The 18,051-nt window shown below is 61.8% G+C and overlaps 1 protein-coding gene across 2 annotated transcripts in view; it reads right to left on the bottom strand.

Moving 5' to 3' along the window:
* The window catches only part of GSE1 (Gse1 coiled-coil protein), a 321,434-nt gene that overhangs the window by 14,473 nt on the left and 288,910 nt on the right, over positions 1-18,051 (bottom strand). Inside the window, exons 4-10 of one of the 2 annotated variants that reach the window (XM_075008313.1) lie at positions 14,765-14,964; positions 8,035-8,207; positions 6,551-6,748; positions 5,618-5,809; positions 5,202-5,524; positions 4,089-4,413; positions 135-730 (exon numbers count right to left, since the gene is read on the bottom strand). In XM_075008313.1, coding sequence (XP_074864414.1) covers positions 135-730; positions 4,089-4,413; positions 5,202-5,524; positions 5,618-5,809; positions 6,551-6,748; positions 8,035-8,207; positions 14,765-14,964 — 2,007 coding nt within the window. Of the gene's footprint in view, positions 1-134; positions 731-4,088; positions 4,414-5,201; positions 5,525-5,617; positions 5,810-6,550; positions 6,752-8,034; positions 8,208-14,764; positions 14,965-18,051 lie in introns of both variants that reach the window. The other variant, XM_075008312.1, reaches the window with a different exon arrangement.

Consider the following 18,051-nt stretch of genomic DNA (forward strand, 5'->3'; position numbering starts at 1 on the left):
GCTTGCGAGCAGTAGCACGGGGTGTTACGGCACCCTGGCTGCCTGCACCATAGCTTCCCCTGGAGACAGGCCCTCACTCAGAGGTCATGCCGTGGCACCAGGGCTGGAGAGGACCCCTCGATGCAGACACTCACCTTTTTCCCTGGCTTCTCTCCGCCTCCGCTCCTCCAGGTCCAGTTTGCTGACTAGTTTACGGTGCTGCTGCAGAAACTCGTCGTAAACGTACATGGGGTCGTGGGCCCGGGGCAGCGGGTGTCGGTAGGGCGAGCTAGGCTTGCTGGGCAGGCTGATCTCAGCAAGCTGCCCCGCCTGAGAGAGCGACGCCCTCTGTTGGTTAAGGATGGTCTGCGTTGACCTTTCCAGTTCTGCCAGGAAGGGACCAGGGGCAAACCCACCATGTTCTGATGCCCCAGAGTCCCTGGCAGGCTGGTACTTGTCCAGTGCTTCTCTCTTCCTGGCCCCTTCATCCACCTTCTCGGGGCAATACACCCGTTCCACCTTCACCAAGGGGAGGGCTTGTCGGCTGGGCGCGTACGGGGTAGGGAGGGCATGGAGAGAGTGATTTTCCTGGACCCTGCGTGGCTCCGCGTTGTTGTCCAGCAAGGACACCGGGTTCCAAAGAGAGGTGGGCACTGGGTGATGCTGAGGTTTGGGGGAGATGAGCGGAGGGGGTCCTCCAAAGTGCTGTGGTTGGTCTCGGCTGCTTGGCTCATGCCGGTTTGGTCCCGATCTGCAGAAAGAGGAGACCCAGTGAGAGAGGGGTCAGCACGATCACAGAGGCAACAATCGATGCCACAGGCAGGCACATGAACAGATGCCTGCTAAGAGGAGTGCGTATGGGTCATGCCCTGCCACTGGCATCCAGAGAGAGCTTGGGAAAGGGAGGTGGCCCCATGCTGCCCACCAGAGTCCTTTCAGCGTGCTCCTGCAGGGGCGAGAGGCTCACATGCAATGCAAGTTCTACACAAAAGGTGCTTTACAGAGCTACTGGACACCAGGGCTGGGGCACTTCACTGCTCATTTCCACCTGAACCTCACCAGAAACATGCAGCTTTTGTTTTGCCTGGCAGGACCAGAGAGGTGCAAACCTGCACACGCAATTCCTCACTTAACATATCCAAGCAACTGCCATGTCAGTGCAGTCACATGGGGCGATAGCATTACTGGCCCATCTGTAGGCATGTATCTGTAGGCACGTCCACCCGCAGATGGCATCCCCCCACCGAGGGAACAATGGGCACATTTCCACCCGGAACTTTTGGGCAAATGGCAGCCTTAAGAGCTCTTTAGAGGGGTCTGATTGTTGCTGGTGAGAAAACCTGACCATGTGACTTTTACAAACTAAGACACGTCTTGAACCTCCAAGGAGAACAGCCGAGGGATGGCAGCAGGAAGGTAGGTATTCAGATTACAAATGCATTTAACTCCAGGACAGACGAACAATTAATTCCCTGCTGAATTGCATCTTCCTGGCTTGACAGGCAGATACAGGGCCTTCAGACTGCCCCAAATGAGAACTGCCCGCCATCTAGTGGTTATCAGGTTAAGTGCAGTGGATAATACACCAATGGGGAAAGCAATCACATTACCTATAACCCTACTGATCTATCAACTGTTGCAGGATTAAAGACTGCCCAGTAATGCTTAAGTGAACCTGAGCAGACCTGAGGCAACACAGACACCCTTAAGGCCTACATTCCCTGACACAATCTGGGGGGTATTTAACCTGGGGCCAGTCTGATAGCAAGTAAGCGATTTGCATTCTGATGCACAAGCTCTGGTCTGAATTTTGCCCCTTTTCGGGTTAGTGAATCGTTTGCACACTGCTCTCGATTCTCCCTTGACGGCTTTCTTATTCAGAAGCGTTTGGCAAGCAGCTGGGCTAAAAACCATGTTGTGATTGTAGGCTGTTTGCAAACCACTCATGGATTGGAGAGGCTTTCCAGTTCTTAAGTACCTGCCTAAAACCAGTGAAGTTCTGAGGTGCCACAGACATTTTCCCAAATACCTGCTGATCTTATTAACTATGACAAGCCGTGGGTCTCGGCTGCCTCAGCCTGGCACTTTTATTCCTCAGTTGCTTTTTTAGCTATTTGACACTCCCTAGCTGTCAGTTCCCAGAGATATCTCACTTCCAGCACAAGGCTCTGCTCGTACTCCTTGATCATTGTGGGTGGACTGCTGTGCTTGCCTGGAGCTCTGTTCAATGGGGATCCATGCAGCAGCAGCAGCAGGACACCTGCCTGGGTCAGAACACAGGACTCGAGGTGGTAAATCTACTTTTGAGCCAGCTACAATCATCACACAGCTTCTGCCCGTGTTCGGCCGAACAAAGGCGAGGAGGTAGGGCACTGCACTCAGTGCTCGAGAAGCACAAAGGGAGAGACACCGTGAAGCCCTTCTTAAGTAACCAGCAAAGGAATAAAACTGCTCGTGGAATAAATATTTCATGCTCCGAAGCTGTGCATTTAACAGTTTTCCACTTCAGAGCCCCAGACCTCCGTGCACTGAAGCATCAAGTTCATCAGTGCTACGATTTCTAGCGCAGCTGCCATGGAGTGGTGGAAAGCTTAGGTACAGACACCTACAGGGAGCAGGAGACGAGCCTCTTCCACCTCCGACCTAGAGCACTTCCCCCCCGCCAGCACCCAGGAGCCCCTGAGGCTGGTCTAGTACAGATCGATCTAGTGGTAGCTACAGAGCTCCAAAGAAATTGGCCCATGTCACAGCAGCCTGCTTGTTTAATAGACCTTTAAGGCAGCAGGGGAAGCAATGAGTATTCAATTCGACATGGCAGGGTAGCAGGGCTTCTCTCAATGTCCACGGTGGACGTTAACTAGCTCGACTGATGTCTCAGTTGTCAGGTGTGACTGGGTCCCTGTTGAAGGAGGAGCAGCACCTCTGCTGAGCAAGGCAGATTAACACCTGCTTCCTTGTGTCCAGGCCCAGTACAAGCCTCCCCACCCACCCAGCTGGCCTGCGCTTAGGGAGGGGCAATGGGAGAAGCCCCTAGGCCCCCATGCTCTGGGGCACGTACTGGGGGTGGCCTCTAGCAACACCGCTTGGGTTTGAGGAGGGATGAGAACATGGAGGCGGGGAGCGAAGTGAGACTTTGCCATCGTGCAGCCCCGTGATCCCTATTACATCTGATTAGTTTAGCTAATCCGCTGGAGACCCGAAAACGACAACGGAATCCAGCGGCAGAGACGACTGGATGAGCCAGAGTGCTGACGTGCTCGGCCACAGAGCCAGACAGCGAGCCTCAGCCAGCCCCCCAGACGGCCTGGAGGTGGGCAGGGTCAGAGGCGGCAGCTGCATCAGGAAGCTGTGTGTTTTCCTGCTGCTCTTGCCTCACTGACTCCTTCTGGCGTGCTGATCTGCTCCTAACAGTGAGGGCTGCAAGGTGCTGGGCCGCAGGGCCAGGCTGACACACAGCGCCCAGCGGGCTGGCCCCAGACTCCTGGCCGTCTGGGCAGGCGGGCAGGCTCCTCACTGCGTCCGGGGCCCAGCTCTAATGGAACAATCGGAGCTGGAAAGAACCTGGACTCTTCCGCTCTCACTTAACAACAAGAAGCTTCTGCCCCTGTGTTTACTGGGACCAAACGTAAATGCGGCGAGAGGTGCCAGACGGACAGCCCTGCAGCCCTTGGGGATGTGGCAGCTCCGAGCTGCAGTGCATCCTTCTTCCTCCTGCCCTGCCGTGGGGCCTGAATCCTGAGCATGGAGGAGCTGCCACTTAGGGGGTGCTGTGGCTCAGTCCCCCTGCAGGCGATGTGTTGATACTGCCAGCCAGGGAAGCAATTAGTGACACCTAGTGACTAGCAACTGATCTGAGGTCACCAGCCTTATCTCACGCAGGCCACTGAGCAGCTGTCAGCAGGTATTAAATTGCTGTCACTGCCAGCACAGGCCAGATGGGAACCAGTGACCTAAAAGGAAAGACTCTCCAGCCCTTTGCTCAGCCCCCTGAGCCAGCTCAGCCCTACAAGAAAGCCAAGTCAGCGATCGCCTCCTGAATCACACCACCCAGGCCTGGCAGCTCCACTGCTTCAGTTCCAGAGCCCCGGCGAGCTGCAACCCGCCCTTACCTGGGGTTCTCTGCCCGCTGCTCAGCTTCCGGCTGGGTCGGCGGCCGCCCGATCTCCAGGTGCTGCTCCAGCACTTGCTGCCGGAACTCTGACACTTGGGACTGGCGGTCCTCCTTCTCCTGCCGCAGCCGCCGCTGGCGAGCCAGCCACTTCTCCTCCTCGTTGGTGCGCTGGATGAGAAGAGCCGTGGCTGTGCTGCTCCCCGGCAGGGGAAAGACACTGTGGTTGGAAATGAGGCTGGGCACGGGGTGGTGGGAGGTGGGTTGCTGGTGCAAAGGATGCTGGACGGGCTTAGGAGTCGGGACGGTCGCTTCCTTGGGTTTCTCTGCGGAGAGAAGAGGACGCACTGCAGTCAGAGCTCTCTTCTCCGCTCAGCCCACCCAGCACGTTTGCAGCTGACACCTGGGCCAGGTGGCCGCCTGGTGCAGCGTTCGTTGCAGGAGGCAGAGCTGTTGGATCGGTCCCCAGAACTCGTCCCCGCTGGCAAACCAACACCCAGCACGGATATTAGTGAGAGTGCAGCTAACATGCAATGAGAGCTAGTCCAGCCGGCAAAACAGGACGGGCGGCTGCAAGATCTAGGTCTAGCCCTGCCCTCACCACAGGCGCCCATGGGATCTTAGACAAGCCCCTGAACCCGTTTGGCTTTGCTGTCTGTGGAAGGGGTTAATACACCTTCCTGCCTCACCCAGGGGCTAAGAGGCCACCTTCATTGGCGTCTGGGGCACTTCAGAGATAGAGAGAGCTAGAGGAGGACAAAGATTTGGTACATCACTAGCGCCAGGAAGCTGCTTGCAGAACGCCTACCCCGCCCTGCAGTCAAGAGTGGCCCCTGCCTGCCTGGAAATGGCTCGGCCATCAGAAGGAACAGATGGGTACAAAGTGGCCGTCAGCTGGGTTGGACAAGATCCTGGAGCTGGGGCTGGTTTGTGACTCCCAGCTGCTGGGCCGGGCCGGGCCGGGCCGGGCCTCGCCTGACCGCAAACTGAACCTCTCTGAGGTGCGAGTCTCACAGAGGGCTCAAGTGAAGGACGGGCTCTGGGGAGTGACCAGCAGATTGTGGCTCAGCTGTGCCTGGTAGACCAGCCAGCCTGGGCGGCATGTGAGAATTACCTGGTCTGGTTGGTGTCAGCTGCTCAGCTGGTTTAACCCGTTCCTCCACCGGGAGGCTCCTCAGCCCGTGCAGCTCTGCCACCGGCAGAAATGGGCTCTCCATGGCTTTGGCCAGGCTCAGCTCCTTCTCCCGGGCCCTTTCTCGTTGTCTCTCCAGCTCCCGCTCCCGCTCCTTCTCCCGCTCTCGCTCAAGCTCCTTCTCCCGTTCTCGTTCTCGCTCCCGCTCCTTCTCGCGCTCCCGATCAGCCTCCCGCTCCCGTTCCTTCTCGCGCTCCCTTTCCCGCTCCCTCTCGCGCTGCCTCAGCTCCTCATCCATCTGCAACCTGGAATCAGCAACGCAACAGCAAGTTAGCCTCTGCCACCAGCCTCCCACCCCTCCGCTGAACGCAGCCTGGCACGGGACAGGGAGCCGTTACCTCTCCGCGGTCAGGCTGGACATCCGTTCGGACTGAAGGGCGGAGAGTGACGAGTGGGGTAGCTCAGTGGGGTACCTCACTCCTGACAGATGGAGGTGCATGGCTGATGGATGAAGAGGCGGGAGCGAACCAGGGGTTGGGATCGGGTAGAAGGGGGACCGCAAGGCCGAAAGGCAGTAAGAGTCATCCATCCTGGAGAGAGAGAATGGGTCAGGTCAAAAAGCCACACAGCTCCCCTCTCCAGCGAGAGACAGAGACCAGGAGTACGCGGCTACTGCAGAGGAAGTCCCTCCTGTGGCAGAGGTGACTGCATCTATGACGGGCGCTTGTCCATCCGCCAGGGATGGGCATCCTGGCCTGACTCTACCGCTACACATGATCCGACAGCTCCTTGGGGCCTGCAGATCGGAGAGCGACTCCCTGGCTCCGTCTTAAAGCAACTGCAGAGGCACAGGACAGGCCCCTGGCTCTGGGGAGAAGCTCAACACAGCCAACTTAGCAAGAGATTTCTCAGTGTCCTTCGCCTGCGAAGGCGATGCGAGCTCTGTGCTGGTCCTGCCTCTTTCTCTGGCAAGGGGTTCCGGCCCTGCTCCCAGCAGCAGAGCCAACACTAGCCTGACCTGAAAGGTTCACGCTCAAGGAGCTAGTTATCAGCCCTGCTGCAGGAACCCCTGCTGCTGTGGTAAATGACCTCCCGGCAATGCCTTATTACCACTGTACTGAAGCACCCAGGGAACCATCAATTGTGGATAAAGTGTACTTATTTCTGTGTGGCTTCCAGAGCTGCTGCTAGGGTAATTGATTGCTCTGCTCTGCCTCAATGCACGGCCCCTGCAAGGTGAGGTGAGCAGCTGCCAGTGGCTGAACGCAGGGAGGAAAGCGATTGCTGCCCACCCTCACAAATCCCTCTCTCCTCTGGCCTCTGGCGCTTACCTGAAGGCTGGGTGTGGGAAGGGGTGGTGGGCCAGGTAGCCGGGGTGGTAGTAAGCGGCAGCGGTGGCTGGATCCAGGCTGATGGGAGGCAGGGAAGACATGCGGAGCTCCTCAGCCGTGTGATAGGGCCGGAAGCTCCGCAGGTAATCTTCCGTGACCGCGCTGGGAGGCACCACATGGTGGACCGGCCGCTGCAGGCTGCTGCGGGGGAAGGATGGGGGGAGAGAGACACTGATCTTCCCAGTCCAGGAGATTTGCAGACAGCTGTATGTCCTCATTAGCCTGGATCTGGGGAGGGGAAGTGCCCAGTGCAGAGCCCAGAGAAGGGACAACTCCTGAGAGGCTGGCGATTTGAGCATAAGGATTCACTGCAAAGAGCCACAACCCGCTCTGTGCCAGCTGGAACCTCCCAGGCTCACTAACCTCCAGCACCTGTGTCCCCCCGATGGGACACTTCTATTCTGGGGCATGGCCACCCCCACGCCAGGCTACAACCACCCGGTCTCACTTCCTGCCTGGGAATGGGGCCGTGTGCGGGGAGTGGTGCCCTCCACTGGCGAGAGCTGTCAGCGCAGCATGTTTAGCGGGCAGAGTCCATTCCAGAGAGCGGAGTCTCACCCACCACTTCTCCCCTGGGGTTTGACTCTCCCGTCAAATGTAACCCAGCCCATTTGCCACACAGCCTGTCAGAGGACGTGCACAAGAGCCTTAGGTCTGTGCAGGGGGAGAGCGGAGCTGGGAAGGAAACCAGGGCCACGCCCAGCGTTGGGGGCTGGAATGCCGTTTTCCAAAGCAGTTTGTTTTAATTGCACAGGGGCCTGCCCACAAGCCCAGAGCTGCCTCCCCGCTCCCCACAGGCCCTGCAGACACTTGGAGCCCATCCCAGCTTCAGCGCAGGCCCAGACCTTTGGTTTGAATTTGTCGCCTGCTCCTGGGTTGGCTGCTTTGCGGTTTGGAGACAAACGCATTCAGGGCTGCGGTTTGGGTTGGAAGAGCCCTGGACGGGGCAGCCGGGAGTGTCACACAAAAACCTGCCTGGCTCAAGGCACTGTCTGGGATGAGATGCTAAGCCACAGGACACATGTTGTGGAGCTTGAAGGGGGGCCAACAGGCAAGCATTCGAACGGGCCCTGCCGAGGGGAACCCCTCCAGCGGCTAGCAAAGCCAGGTGCCCGGCGGATGGCTGGGTGGGCCGCAGATCTCACTGTCTTCCTCAGTTGCTGCTGCCTGAGCTATTTCAGGAGCTAAACAAGCTCTGGCAAGGCCTGCTCTCCGAGGGGGCAGAACTCTCTGCGGACTGCCAGAGCGCAGGTGGGAGAAAAAACAGCCCTCCGAGAGCCCAGCTTGGAAACAGGCAGGCAGACGCCAGGCACCGGGAGCGCTAACAGGTCACTCCACTGGTGGAGTCGCGTGTGGGATGTGTCGGAGGTTCGCTGGCAGCACACCAAGAAACCCGACGCCGCCGGTCCTGGGACATGACTCACTTTAAGGGCGGGAAGCGGGAATCCTGGACGACAGAGGTGGGGGGGATCCCGAAGGAGTACGGCGTCCCAAGGAGGTGAGAGGGGACAGCGGGGGCCCCGGCTTTCTCCTGGGGGAGCGGCGGCTCCGTGATCAGGCGCTCCCGGCTGCCGCCGCCTCTGGATCCCGCTTCTTGCTACAAGAAAACAAACGACCCCGGCTGTCAGTGTCGGGAGCAACTGCCTGAAGGGCCGGGTCGGGGGGACAGAACACCCAGGGAGCAGGTGCGCAGAGCCAGGAGCTAGCCCAACGCTCCCTGCCAGTCTGGGGATCTCAGAGGCTCCCTCCTGCCGAACAGCCACCGTTCCACTCAGCTCCCCAGCAGGGAGCTTCCTGCAGTTAGACTCACTGCAGCTTGTGCTCCAGGCACTGCTCAGGCAAACCCCAGCGAGGGCAGAGAGGATGCTGGGCCACGGCTGGGTCACGCTGGCCCCATGGCTCAGCACCATTTCTGTTGGCACAGCCATTTCCAGGGAAGTTCAGGAAAATGCCCGGCTCCAGGGAGAAGTGCCTCAGACCCCACCACAGGCCTGATCTGCAGGGGGGCTGAGCCCACACAGACCTCCCCCACCCCACCCGACGTCCGGCTGACACCGAGGAGTGCTCTCAGCTCAGAAAACAGCCCCCGTGCTCCAGCCCAGAGCCATGGGTGTGCTGAGAAGACAGTACGTCAGCTCCAGGGGAGAAGGGAGCAGCCCGACAGCAGGGCCCTCCCTCCCACTCCCACCGGCCCGTCACTCCTGGAGAAAGGCTGGCATCAGCTGGGCTGGCAGCTGCTCACTCGCTGTCCTGGCTCTCCTGGCACTGCCGACGCACACATGGACAGGCACCGAGGGCACGAGGAGGCTGGCGCTCATGCTGGGATAGGGCAGGCTGGTCTGCAGCCAGCCAGTCCCCTAAGCTGCCTAGGTATCAGCTGCAATGGCAGCTGCTCGCCGGCGCAGTCCCAGCTATTCTGGCAGCACCGATGTGAAAATAAAGGCAGGAGGGCAGCGGCTGCTGGTGCCCCCAGAGCCTCCCCTCTTTCTTTGGTGGGGCAGGCCTGGCTCGGGGAGTGCCCTGTTTTACACAGCCCTTGGTGGCAGGGGAGGAATCAGAGCTCTCAGGGAAGGTGGGCACTTCTGTACAAGAGCAGTGGGTGTGGGGCTAAGCCCCCAGCCACAAGGGCGGACAGGACCAGCTCCGGTGCCCCAAACCCCCTGGGCAGAGGCACTCTGCTCTCTCTGTGGCTGAGACAATGGCCAGCCCTATGGCCCTGGAACAGCAGCGTCAGCCCTGCTCCCTGGCGGTGGGTCTGCCACCTGGGCAGGCTCTCTGGACAGCTAGAGAAGGGCAGAGGGAGGGAAGCAGGGGGCCACAGCCAGTGCCTTTGGGAGCTGCCAGATAGAACCAAGCTCTGTGGAGGAGCTGCCAGCTCAGCATGGGAATGTTTAAAGTGACACCAAGTGGGAAAGCTGCTTTCCCTGAACTCATCTGCAGAACCTAAGAGGCGGCTCTGCTGCATTGGGCGCTGCCCAGGAAACCCTCATGCCCTGGGGGCAGAGGGGCTTCCAGTGTGTGCTGAGACAGCGCCGAGGGCACCAAGGCCACGGCTCACGACTGGGGCGCCTATAAAACCCTGCTGAGGAGCTCCTGGCCGGAGGGCACCTGGCCTCTGAACAAGCCTCCTGCTGACTGAACCTTAACCCTGTGTCACCCCCCACGCCTCCCTGCCCTGTAACACACTGCTCTGTCTGTCTGGTGATCCGCTGTTAACCCCAAGGGCCCTTGCGGGCTGACAGGCCTTGCTGGGGGGGTTGCTCCTTATTTGGATTTGGAAGAAAATCCCATTCCCTGAACCGTTTCCCCTCCCCGGGGGCTGCCACGCTCCGGCACTGGTTTGCGGACCCGGCGCGGCTCCCGGCCGAGGACCCGGACATTGAAATGTCAGCAACGGTTCTGAGGCCAAGCCGGCAGGTTGCTCAGGCCCGGTGGCCCTGGCGGAGCGTCAAGCCAGCCCCTTGAAAGAGGACTGGCCTGGCTCCACCGGAGCGGTACCCTGGACGTGCGCCGAGGCGGAAAGGCCGTCCAGAGATGTCAGAAGAAGTCAGAGCTTGAGCTCCACACACAGATGCCTCCCCTGCCCCACCCAGGCATTTCCAGAGCCGCTTCATAAAGAACCACGGGTCGGCCCTGGCCCCACCAGCCCTGTCACTGGGAGCTCACCCAACCGCCCTGCTCTGCAAACAGCTACCGCCACCCTCAAAGCCTTCACCCCCCTCTCGCTGGAGACGGCGAGGGGAAGGTGCTGACACGCTTAACTGCCAAGCTGTGCACATAATGCCAGAGCACAAAACAAGCCCAGCACATGCTCAGCCTCTCCGGAGCACCGGCTAACTGTGCCCCCGTCACCCGGTTACCCGGTCCCGGCCAGGGCCACCCACCCGTCTGCGTGTGCAAACAAGGGGATATGTTCAAATGGTCCCTGCATCCAGCTGCCCCGACCTCACCCACGTGCCGGAGGGGCTCCGGTGCTCTCTAAGCTTGTCCTGCCCCCATCCAGATGCACATCTTCCTGCCGCAGGGAGCCAGCCACTCCTCCGGCCCGGCCTTTACCGCCCAGCCAGAGCGCTGCATGGCACAGTCTGCCCTTCCTCCGGTGGCCCAGCCAGCTCCCTGGCTCCAGACGCCGACATCTCAGCACACCCAGCGGAGATCTACACAGCCCCAGGCCGGACGATGCCGCACCGTCGGGGGAACTGCTGCCATCAGTCAAGCGTGTTTATGAACCACCACCCCAGCAGGCGCTGCGCGAGCAGCTGACAGCGCTTTACCACTCCCCAGTCTCTTCAGAAGGGATGTCGGCCATAATTAATTGGAAGAGATGGGACCCGGCGATGGGAATTTTTAATGAGCACGAACATCTGTTCGCTCCCCGCGCCTGGCCGGCCCCCGGCGCCCCAAGCCTGGCCTCTTCCACGCCCAGCGGGTCCCCTCTGACCTTCTCCAGACGGTGCGGCCGGGGGGACAATGACACGCCAGGCCGGGAGGGGGCAGGGAGATTGGAGCACACACGGCCACTGCGGGGGGAGAGGCCAGGCCGTGCAGAAGGGTGGCCCTCGCCTTTAGCGAGCAGGGGGCATAGGGGAGATGGAGAGGAGCCTAAGGGTGTCTTTGGTGCGACGCCACTGCTGCCCCGGCGGTGCTGGGCCTCTCGGGAAGGTGCCCACGCCCGGGCTGTGCGTGTGGGCCTGTGCGCAGCTCCCTTCCCGGGGCGGCGATAAGGCAGGCGAGAGAGAGGCAGCACCAGGCCCCACTTCACCTGCCGTTAGATTTACACTCAGCTTTGTTCTCCAGCGCCATTAATCATCCAGGGAGGATACAGCCGCCTGTGGCACTTGAATGAGCGCAGCCAGGATAAATCCAGCCGCCCTTTGATAACGGCCATAAAGCAAACATGCTACTCAGGCGTTGCAGCAGGGCCCGGGGAATGCGAGCCCTCGGCACGCCCCTCGCAGGCGGCAGGTGCTCCTGACTCAGCCGCTTGCAATGGGAGGACGGTTATTTTTCTGAACGCTAGGCTGAAGTCACCTTCTCCTCAGCTCAAAACCCAGCAGGCCTGAAGGTGGGGGAGGCCCTGATGGACAGGCAGGGAGGGAGAACCCCCACCAATCTGACTGTGCCTGGCAGACCAGACCTGGCCCTTCCTGCATTCCCTGCGCAGGCCCCCAAAAGGAATTGGGAAGAGGCCATGTCAGCAGACTCAGAACCTTCCCCAGACTTCTCCCTGCAGGGGGGCGTCGCAGGGCTGGCCCAGCCGGTGGCTTCCCCTCAGCCGTCCCCAGGCGTTTGGGCACTGAGTGCCCCCCTGTCCTGGGTCGGCTGAGCGCTTGGGAAGCCAGAGGGCAGCCGGGCCAGGGCCGGGGTGCTTTGGGAATCAGGCGTGAACGGAGCGGACCTGGCAGAGGATGGGCAGGAGTGGGGGAGCTTCGCCTGTGAGCCGGAGGAAAATGCCCACGGCTCCCGATGCCCTGCGGCATCTGACGGGCGACGCTCCCCCAGCACAGCCGTGCCACCCGGGGGCAGCGACCGTGCCAAGCAGCAACCCCTCAGCTGCTCCCCAGGGCTCCGGGCGGCCGGCGTTTGATTCGCTCTCTCAGAGCAGCGGCTGCGAGGATGAAAGGGGAGAAGAAATCCGTCATTCCCTGGCGATTAGCGAGTGATCTCCGCCAGTGAGAATGCAGGACATGCCCTATTAGGCTTAAAATAGACTATTCTTCATTTAATCTGGCCTTTCAAAGGCTCCCCGGTCCGGCGAGCTGTCGCGCGCCCTGGAGAAGTGGCTGCTAACGGATCGGCTGCCGGGCTCCCCATCTGGATTCCTGCACCGCTGCCGGGAGCGACTCAGCCCTCTGACTTTAGGGAGTTAGTTCCCTCCGCCTCCCCCGCCCCTCAAAGGGAGGATTAAACCCTCAATTGAGTCTTTGTGCTGGGACTGAAGGGCCGTCCATCATCTGCTAATCTAGTGCCGGCTCCCTCCCCCGGGGCGTTCGCGTTTCATTACGTGCTGCAGCAGGGACGGCTGGAGCAGATCTACCTGGCCCGGTCTCGCTGGGTGCTTTGCAAGTGGCTGGGACCCCTGGCAACGGAGGGAGCTCGGCGAGGCGAGCGCAGGCATGAGAACCCAGGGCAGGAGGGATGAGCGGAAGCCACCGGCTGGGCCGGCCTTGAGACGCCCCCGGGCAGGGAGAAGGCTGGGGAAGGACTGAGTCTGCTGGCGTGGCCTCTCCTCGATTCCTTCTGGGGGGCTGCGCAGGGAATGCAGGAAGGGCTCCTGCCCCCTCCCAGCATTCCCCATAAGCTGCCAACCAGGAGAGAGTCACATGCTGCCCAGCGGCAAGCAGCAACGGTGCACGTCCGCACACCCCTCGGTGCACATAATAAAATGCATTCGGCACATAGAGGGAAAAGATTAAGAGGAACGATTGTTCTCCGCCCCTCCAGGGCAGGGAGACATGGGCTCTTCTCCCCCTCGGGAGGCCACGACCCTCTCTGAGCCTTCAGGATGGAGAGGGCAGGTGCCCGACCCAGTGGTCCCTAGTGATGGGACCCCAGGGGGAGGGGATGGCTCTCGCCAGGCGCCACTGTGCAGCTCTGTGGGAAGCAACGGGGAGAGCGGCTCTCAGCGCAGGGAGTGGGTCACTGATCCCAAAGGCCTGGGGGTGTAGGGAGGCGCATCTGCCCCCCGCAGCCATGGGGGCTAACTGAGGAAGGCTCAGTTTTCAGGACTGGGCAGCGACCAAGGCCCAAGGAGGTGGGGAGGTGAAGGCTTTGTTGCTGGGGCAGAGCCCAGGGAGATCTCCTGGGGCGCAGCACCCAGTCTTACCGCCTGCTCCCCCAGAGCCCCCTTGCCCTGGAAGGAACATGTGTCCCCCACAGTTCAGTCTGAAACCCCCCCTTTGTCCAGTTGCCACTCCAGGCTGGGGGTCAGGGGAGGGATCCCGGGAGAGGCTCGATTCCTGACTAACTGTACAGCTCTGGGCCTCAGGCTTCCCCTCTGGGAAATGGGCTCAAGGAGAACATCCTTCCCTTGCAAAGCCCTCACGGATGGGGACACTCGCCCTGCCCCGGGGGGTGACACAGCACTGTCGCTACTAGGCTTAGTCAGCCCTCCTGGGGTGGGGGCCCAATTCCCCGCCCGGTACAGTGGGGAAACCGAGGCACATACAAGGCTCCACACGGACCTCTGCAGCGGCATCAAGTCCCACGGGGGCCCGCAGGCCGTCAGCTCCAGGACGCTGTGCCCAGGGCAGGGGCGGGTCAGCGGGAGAAGGAACGGCCTCTTCTCCCTGTCACCCGCACAGCACCGCCTGCCGGGGCCGCAGCACCCACCTCCCCGGCTCCCGGCCGAGATGCTGGCTCTCCCCACGGGCCCAGGAAACCATTTCAAAGGCTGCGCAAGGGGAAAAGCTCAAGCCAGGGCCATGCTGGGGGAGCGGCCCTGGGAACGCCCTGCCCCTCTCAAAGCGCTGCTGGAGGGCTCTGCCTTGGGGGCCCTCTGCTGGGACGAGTCCTGTGGCCCGGCAGCACCAAGAGCTTCCCTTCTCTTCTCTTCCCCTCCCGCGTTTGTGCTGTAATTAGTAGTTCCAAGTGGTGCCATCCCACCCGGAGGCCGCTGTAAAACACCAGCAAGGAGAACCGCTAACGATGATGCTCAATTAGCAAGCGCTTCCAGACCAGGCTGCAGCAGGGGCAGGTGGGGGGAGCCTCAGGAAGGGACAAATGAAGCTGGGGCAGGGCGCCGGGAGCTGCAGGGCTGCTCAGCACGTGGCCGTTTCCTGCAGGCTGCCTGGAGCTTAGAGACAAAGGGAGCCCTGGCTCCCACACCTGTTATCACTCTTGGCATGCACCCAAATCATTTGGCTGGGGAGCAACGTTCCCACCCGTCTCCTCCTGCGCCGGTATCAGAGCCACGCAGAAAGCAAACAGGGCTGCAACCACGGCCTCCAAGCACGACGCCCCCGGTCCACGCCCCTGGCTGAGAAAGCGCCACAAGTGGGAGGCGCCAGGCCCCTGCCCGAGGGATAAACCTGCCTGCGGGGGATTCCTTCCTGACTTCCTGGTTCGAGGACAAGTTGTGCCTGGCCCCAGAAGAGTTTCTGTCCCTTCTAATGCTCAAGCCCCTGCACGAGTTCACCCGACCCCCTCCGTTACCTGTCTGCCTTCGCTCCTCCAGACCCCGTTCACGGTTTTCGTCGGGGCGATGGTCACCACGGGGGGCGTGCTCGGCACGCTGTGCCCCGCCGGGGGGACGAGGATGGGGCCCATGGGTCCTCGCTTGGGCGTGCTGGCCGGGGAGCTGTGGTTGGTGGCTGGCGAGGAGACCGGGGAAGACTCGCTGCTTATTGAAGACCCTTGAAAGAAAGCGAGAGAGAGGGATCAGCAGGGAGCGCTTTAATCTCCCTTCACAGAGCGCCTCCTCCAGGGACCTCCTGGGACGGGACTGGGGCTGGTCCCGAGCCAGTCAGAGACACCCCAGGGATCAGCAGATCCCAGCCTCTGCAACACACCTTCTGATCGGAGCTCACAGCCCAGCCCAGCACGGGGGGGCGGATCCCTGGGAGTGACTCAGCCCCCCGAGGCCACTGGCTGCCACGGCCCGTAGCATCAGAAATGCTAACAAAGGTCCTCACGCTCCCCTGGATGGCAGCACCCAGCCGCGATGGCCAGGCTGCAGGGCTGCAAGGGAGACAGGCCGCCAGGGAGCTCTCTCTTACAAGCAGCCGCCAGCGACGCGCTGGGCTGGCTGGAGCCCAGCACCCCAGCACCCAGCCCAAGCCACCCCCGTTCCACAACGCTGCGGTGTGGGTTGGACCCCCCGCGGGTGAACGCCCAGGCGGGGCTGGGCAGAAGTCGTCACGCCAGAGGGGAGGACAGGATGAAGGCAACCTCCGGGCTGGTCGACCGGGGGCAAGTCCCCGGCACACTTAGATGTAACCCACTGCTGGCACACGAGCTGCAGCAGTAAGGGGGGCCCATTTCCCAGGTCAAAGACAGGAGCCATAAGGCGGCTTCATTGCGCACGTCTCCGAGGGCCCATTAACACCTCCCCGCCCCGCCTGGCGACCCACAGGCAGAAGCCAGCTGTGCTTTCAAACGCTCGCTTCGGCTACGGAGCCTCCCCAGCACTCTGGGCGGCCCGAGGGGCTGCGGGGTTCACCCAGAAGTGGCCGCGTTTCCGTGGCGGAGACCTGCAGCCACAGCCCGGGTGGAAAGCGCCTGTATAACCTGGAGCAAGTCACTTGGCCTCATGGACAGGGACACTTGCCCTGCCCCGCTACGCTGCTCCGGGGGGTGACAGCACGGACCGGCTCATACCCTGCGGTCACTACTAGGCTTAGTCACGCCCCCGGGCCAGGGGCCCAATACCCGCCCTGGTACAGCAGGGAAACTGAGGCACACCTGAGGCTGTGCATGGACTCTGCAGGGAGGGCTGTATGTGGACAGGCAGGGGGTTGGGGGTCACAGCCAGGGAAGACCTTGTGGCGGGAGGGGGACAGCAGCAGGCAGAGGCGTGCAAAGGCCCCGGTGGTTTATTTACAGCGCGACCCCCTGTATTCAGCGTGCGGCCGCACGCGCCGGGCAGCTCTTCGGCTCTCGTCAGGCAGCTTCCTCGCCGCCGGCCGCACGGCCCAGAACTCATCCTCTCCTGCCAGGCCGCCTGCAACAGCTCCGCGACCCGCCTCCCCCAGCCCTGCCCAGGCAGAGAGCACAGCCCAGGGCACGTGGGAGCCGTGCTCGCGGGCAGGCTGGGCTGGAGCCGGTTGCCGAGACCACCCTTGGGCAGCTGCCCAGATCGCGGCGGAGCCAGGCGCTGCTGCAGGAGGAGCCTGCCCCTGGTCCTCTGCCCCGCGGCCTGGCACACATGGGGGGTGGGACTCCTGACACCATTCGCTGAGCCCCGTTTCCCCGCCCGCAGCCCTGATGCAGTGGAGGGCGTCCAAGGCTGCTGGCGCGGCCGCTGGGAAAACCGGCTGTGGGACGGGGTGAGCAGGGCTGCTCCAGGTTAGGCTGCATCTCCCATCACAAACCCCTCCGGAGAGCCGCCAGTGGCACTGAACAGCCGGCGCAGAGCGGGACGGCAGAGGAGACGACGCCCCCAAACAACAGGCTCTGATGCTCTAGAGCCCCGGCCCCCAGCACCTCACTCAAGGCAGCCCTCTTGCATCATCATTGCCTGCTGCACTGTGCAACGGCTGCCCCCGGGGGCCAGCGGCACAACCGCTCCCGCCATGGCAGAGCACCGAGCTCCTGCTGTAGGTCCGGAATCAAGACGCTGCCTTTGGACACGGTCTGGTTCATGACTGAGCCGTCCTCTGGCTCCCCCGTGCCCCAGCAGAACGGCCAGGGCAGGCCGGTAGGCTGCAGGCCCTGACCACGAGGGGGCTGGCCTTTCAAATCTGCCTCTCCAGGTCAAGCCCCTCTGGACCTGCTAGCAGAGAGCCTGGACCTGCAGCATGAGAGGACAAAGTCTGCCCCAGACCGATCCCTGCTAGCAAGGCCACGCTCCCTCCTGGACCTCCGCAGGGCTGGGCCCCAGCCCCCAGCACGGATCCCCTTTCACATCAACACGGGCAAGGATGGTTCCATCGCTGTCAGCCCCTGCTGCGCTGGTTAACTCAGCAGCTCCCGCCGTGGCTGGCAACAGGCCGGGTGAGGACATATCTCCTTCCCAAGGGCACCAGGTCTCTCGCTGGGTTTTGTAGTGCAGCAACAAAGGAGCAATGGGACCAGTCCTGCCAGGTGCTGAGGGCCCTCAAGTCCCACGGAGGCACCTCTCCGAATCAGGCCGCCTAGGTTTCCAGTGCATGGGGCGCGTCCACACTCCCACCATCGCTCAGGGGGCGACACCAGGGCCAGGACATTAAGCCACAGCGAGCCAGGGAGCAGGCGAGAGAGCTGAGGGTGCTCAGATCTATAGCACGTGACCCCCCCCGCCATGCAGGCAAAACTGAGCAGCGACTGGGTACTTCACGCAAGCCCTGATATCCCTCTCCCGGCTGACACACGCTTGCCCAGCCCCAAGCAGCATGGGCATTCGCCTCTGCCTGGAGCCGGAAATCAGGGATCCCAGACATGCACCGACGCACCCGTCGCTGCTCAGGCTGGGGCGCAGGACACCGAGGGGGCAACTGCTGACTTTCAAGACAAATCAGCTGCTCCCCACGGCCGAGGGCGCCAGGGCGACTGTGAGCGAGCGGGGCTGCTCGCAGACGCAGGCGTTGGGATGAATCAAGCCAGTCTTGTAACCCTGGGGTGAGCCTCTGGCACCATTTGCATAACACGGCTGCATTGGAAATGATACCCGCCCCGGGGAGGCCGGTGATATTTGCAAGGGAAAAGAAAAAAAAATCAAACCTCCGAAATGGAACGAAGCCCCGAGTGCAGCGCGTGGGGATGAGAAAGGCTGGGGGAGAGATGCAAATGGGGGGCTGAGTAGG

Source organism: Carettochelys insculpta, chromosome 14 (genome assembly GCF_033958435.1).
Source record: "Carettochelys insculpta isolate YL-2023 chromosome 14, ASM3395843v1, whole genome shotgun sequence".
NCBI lineage: Eukaryota > Metazoa > Chordata > Testudines > Carettochelyidae > Carettochelys > Carettochelys insculpta.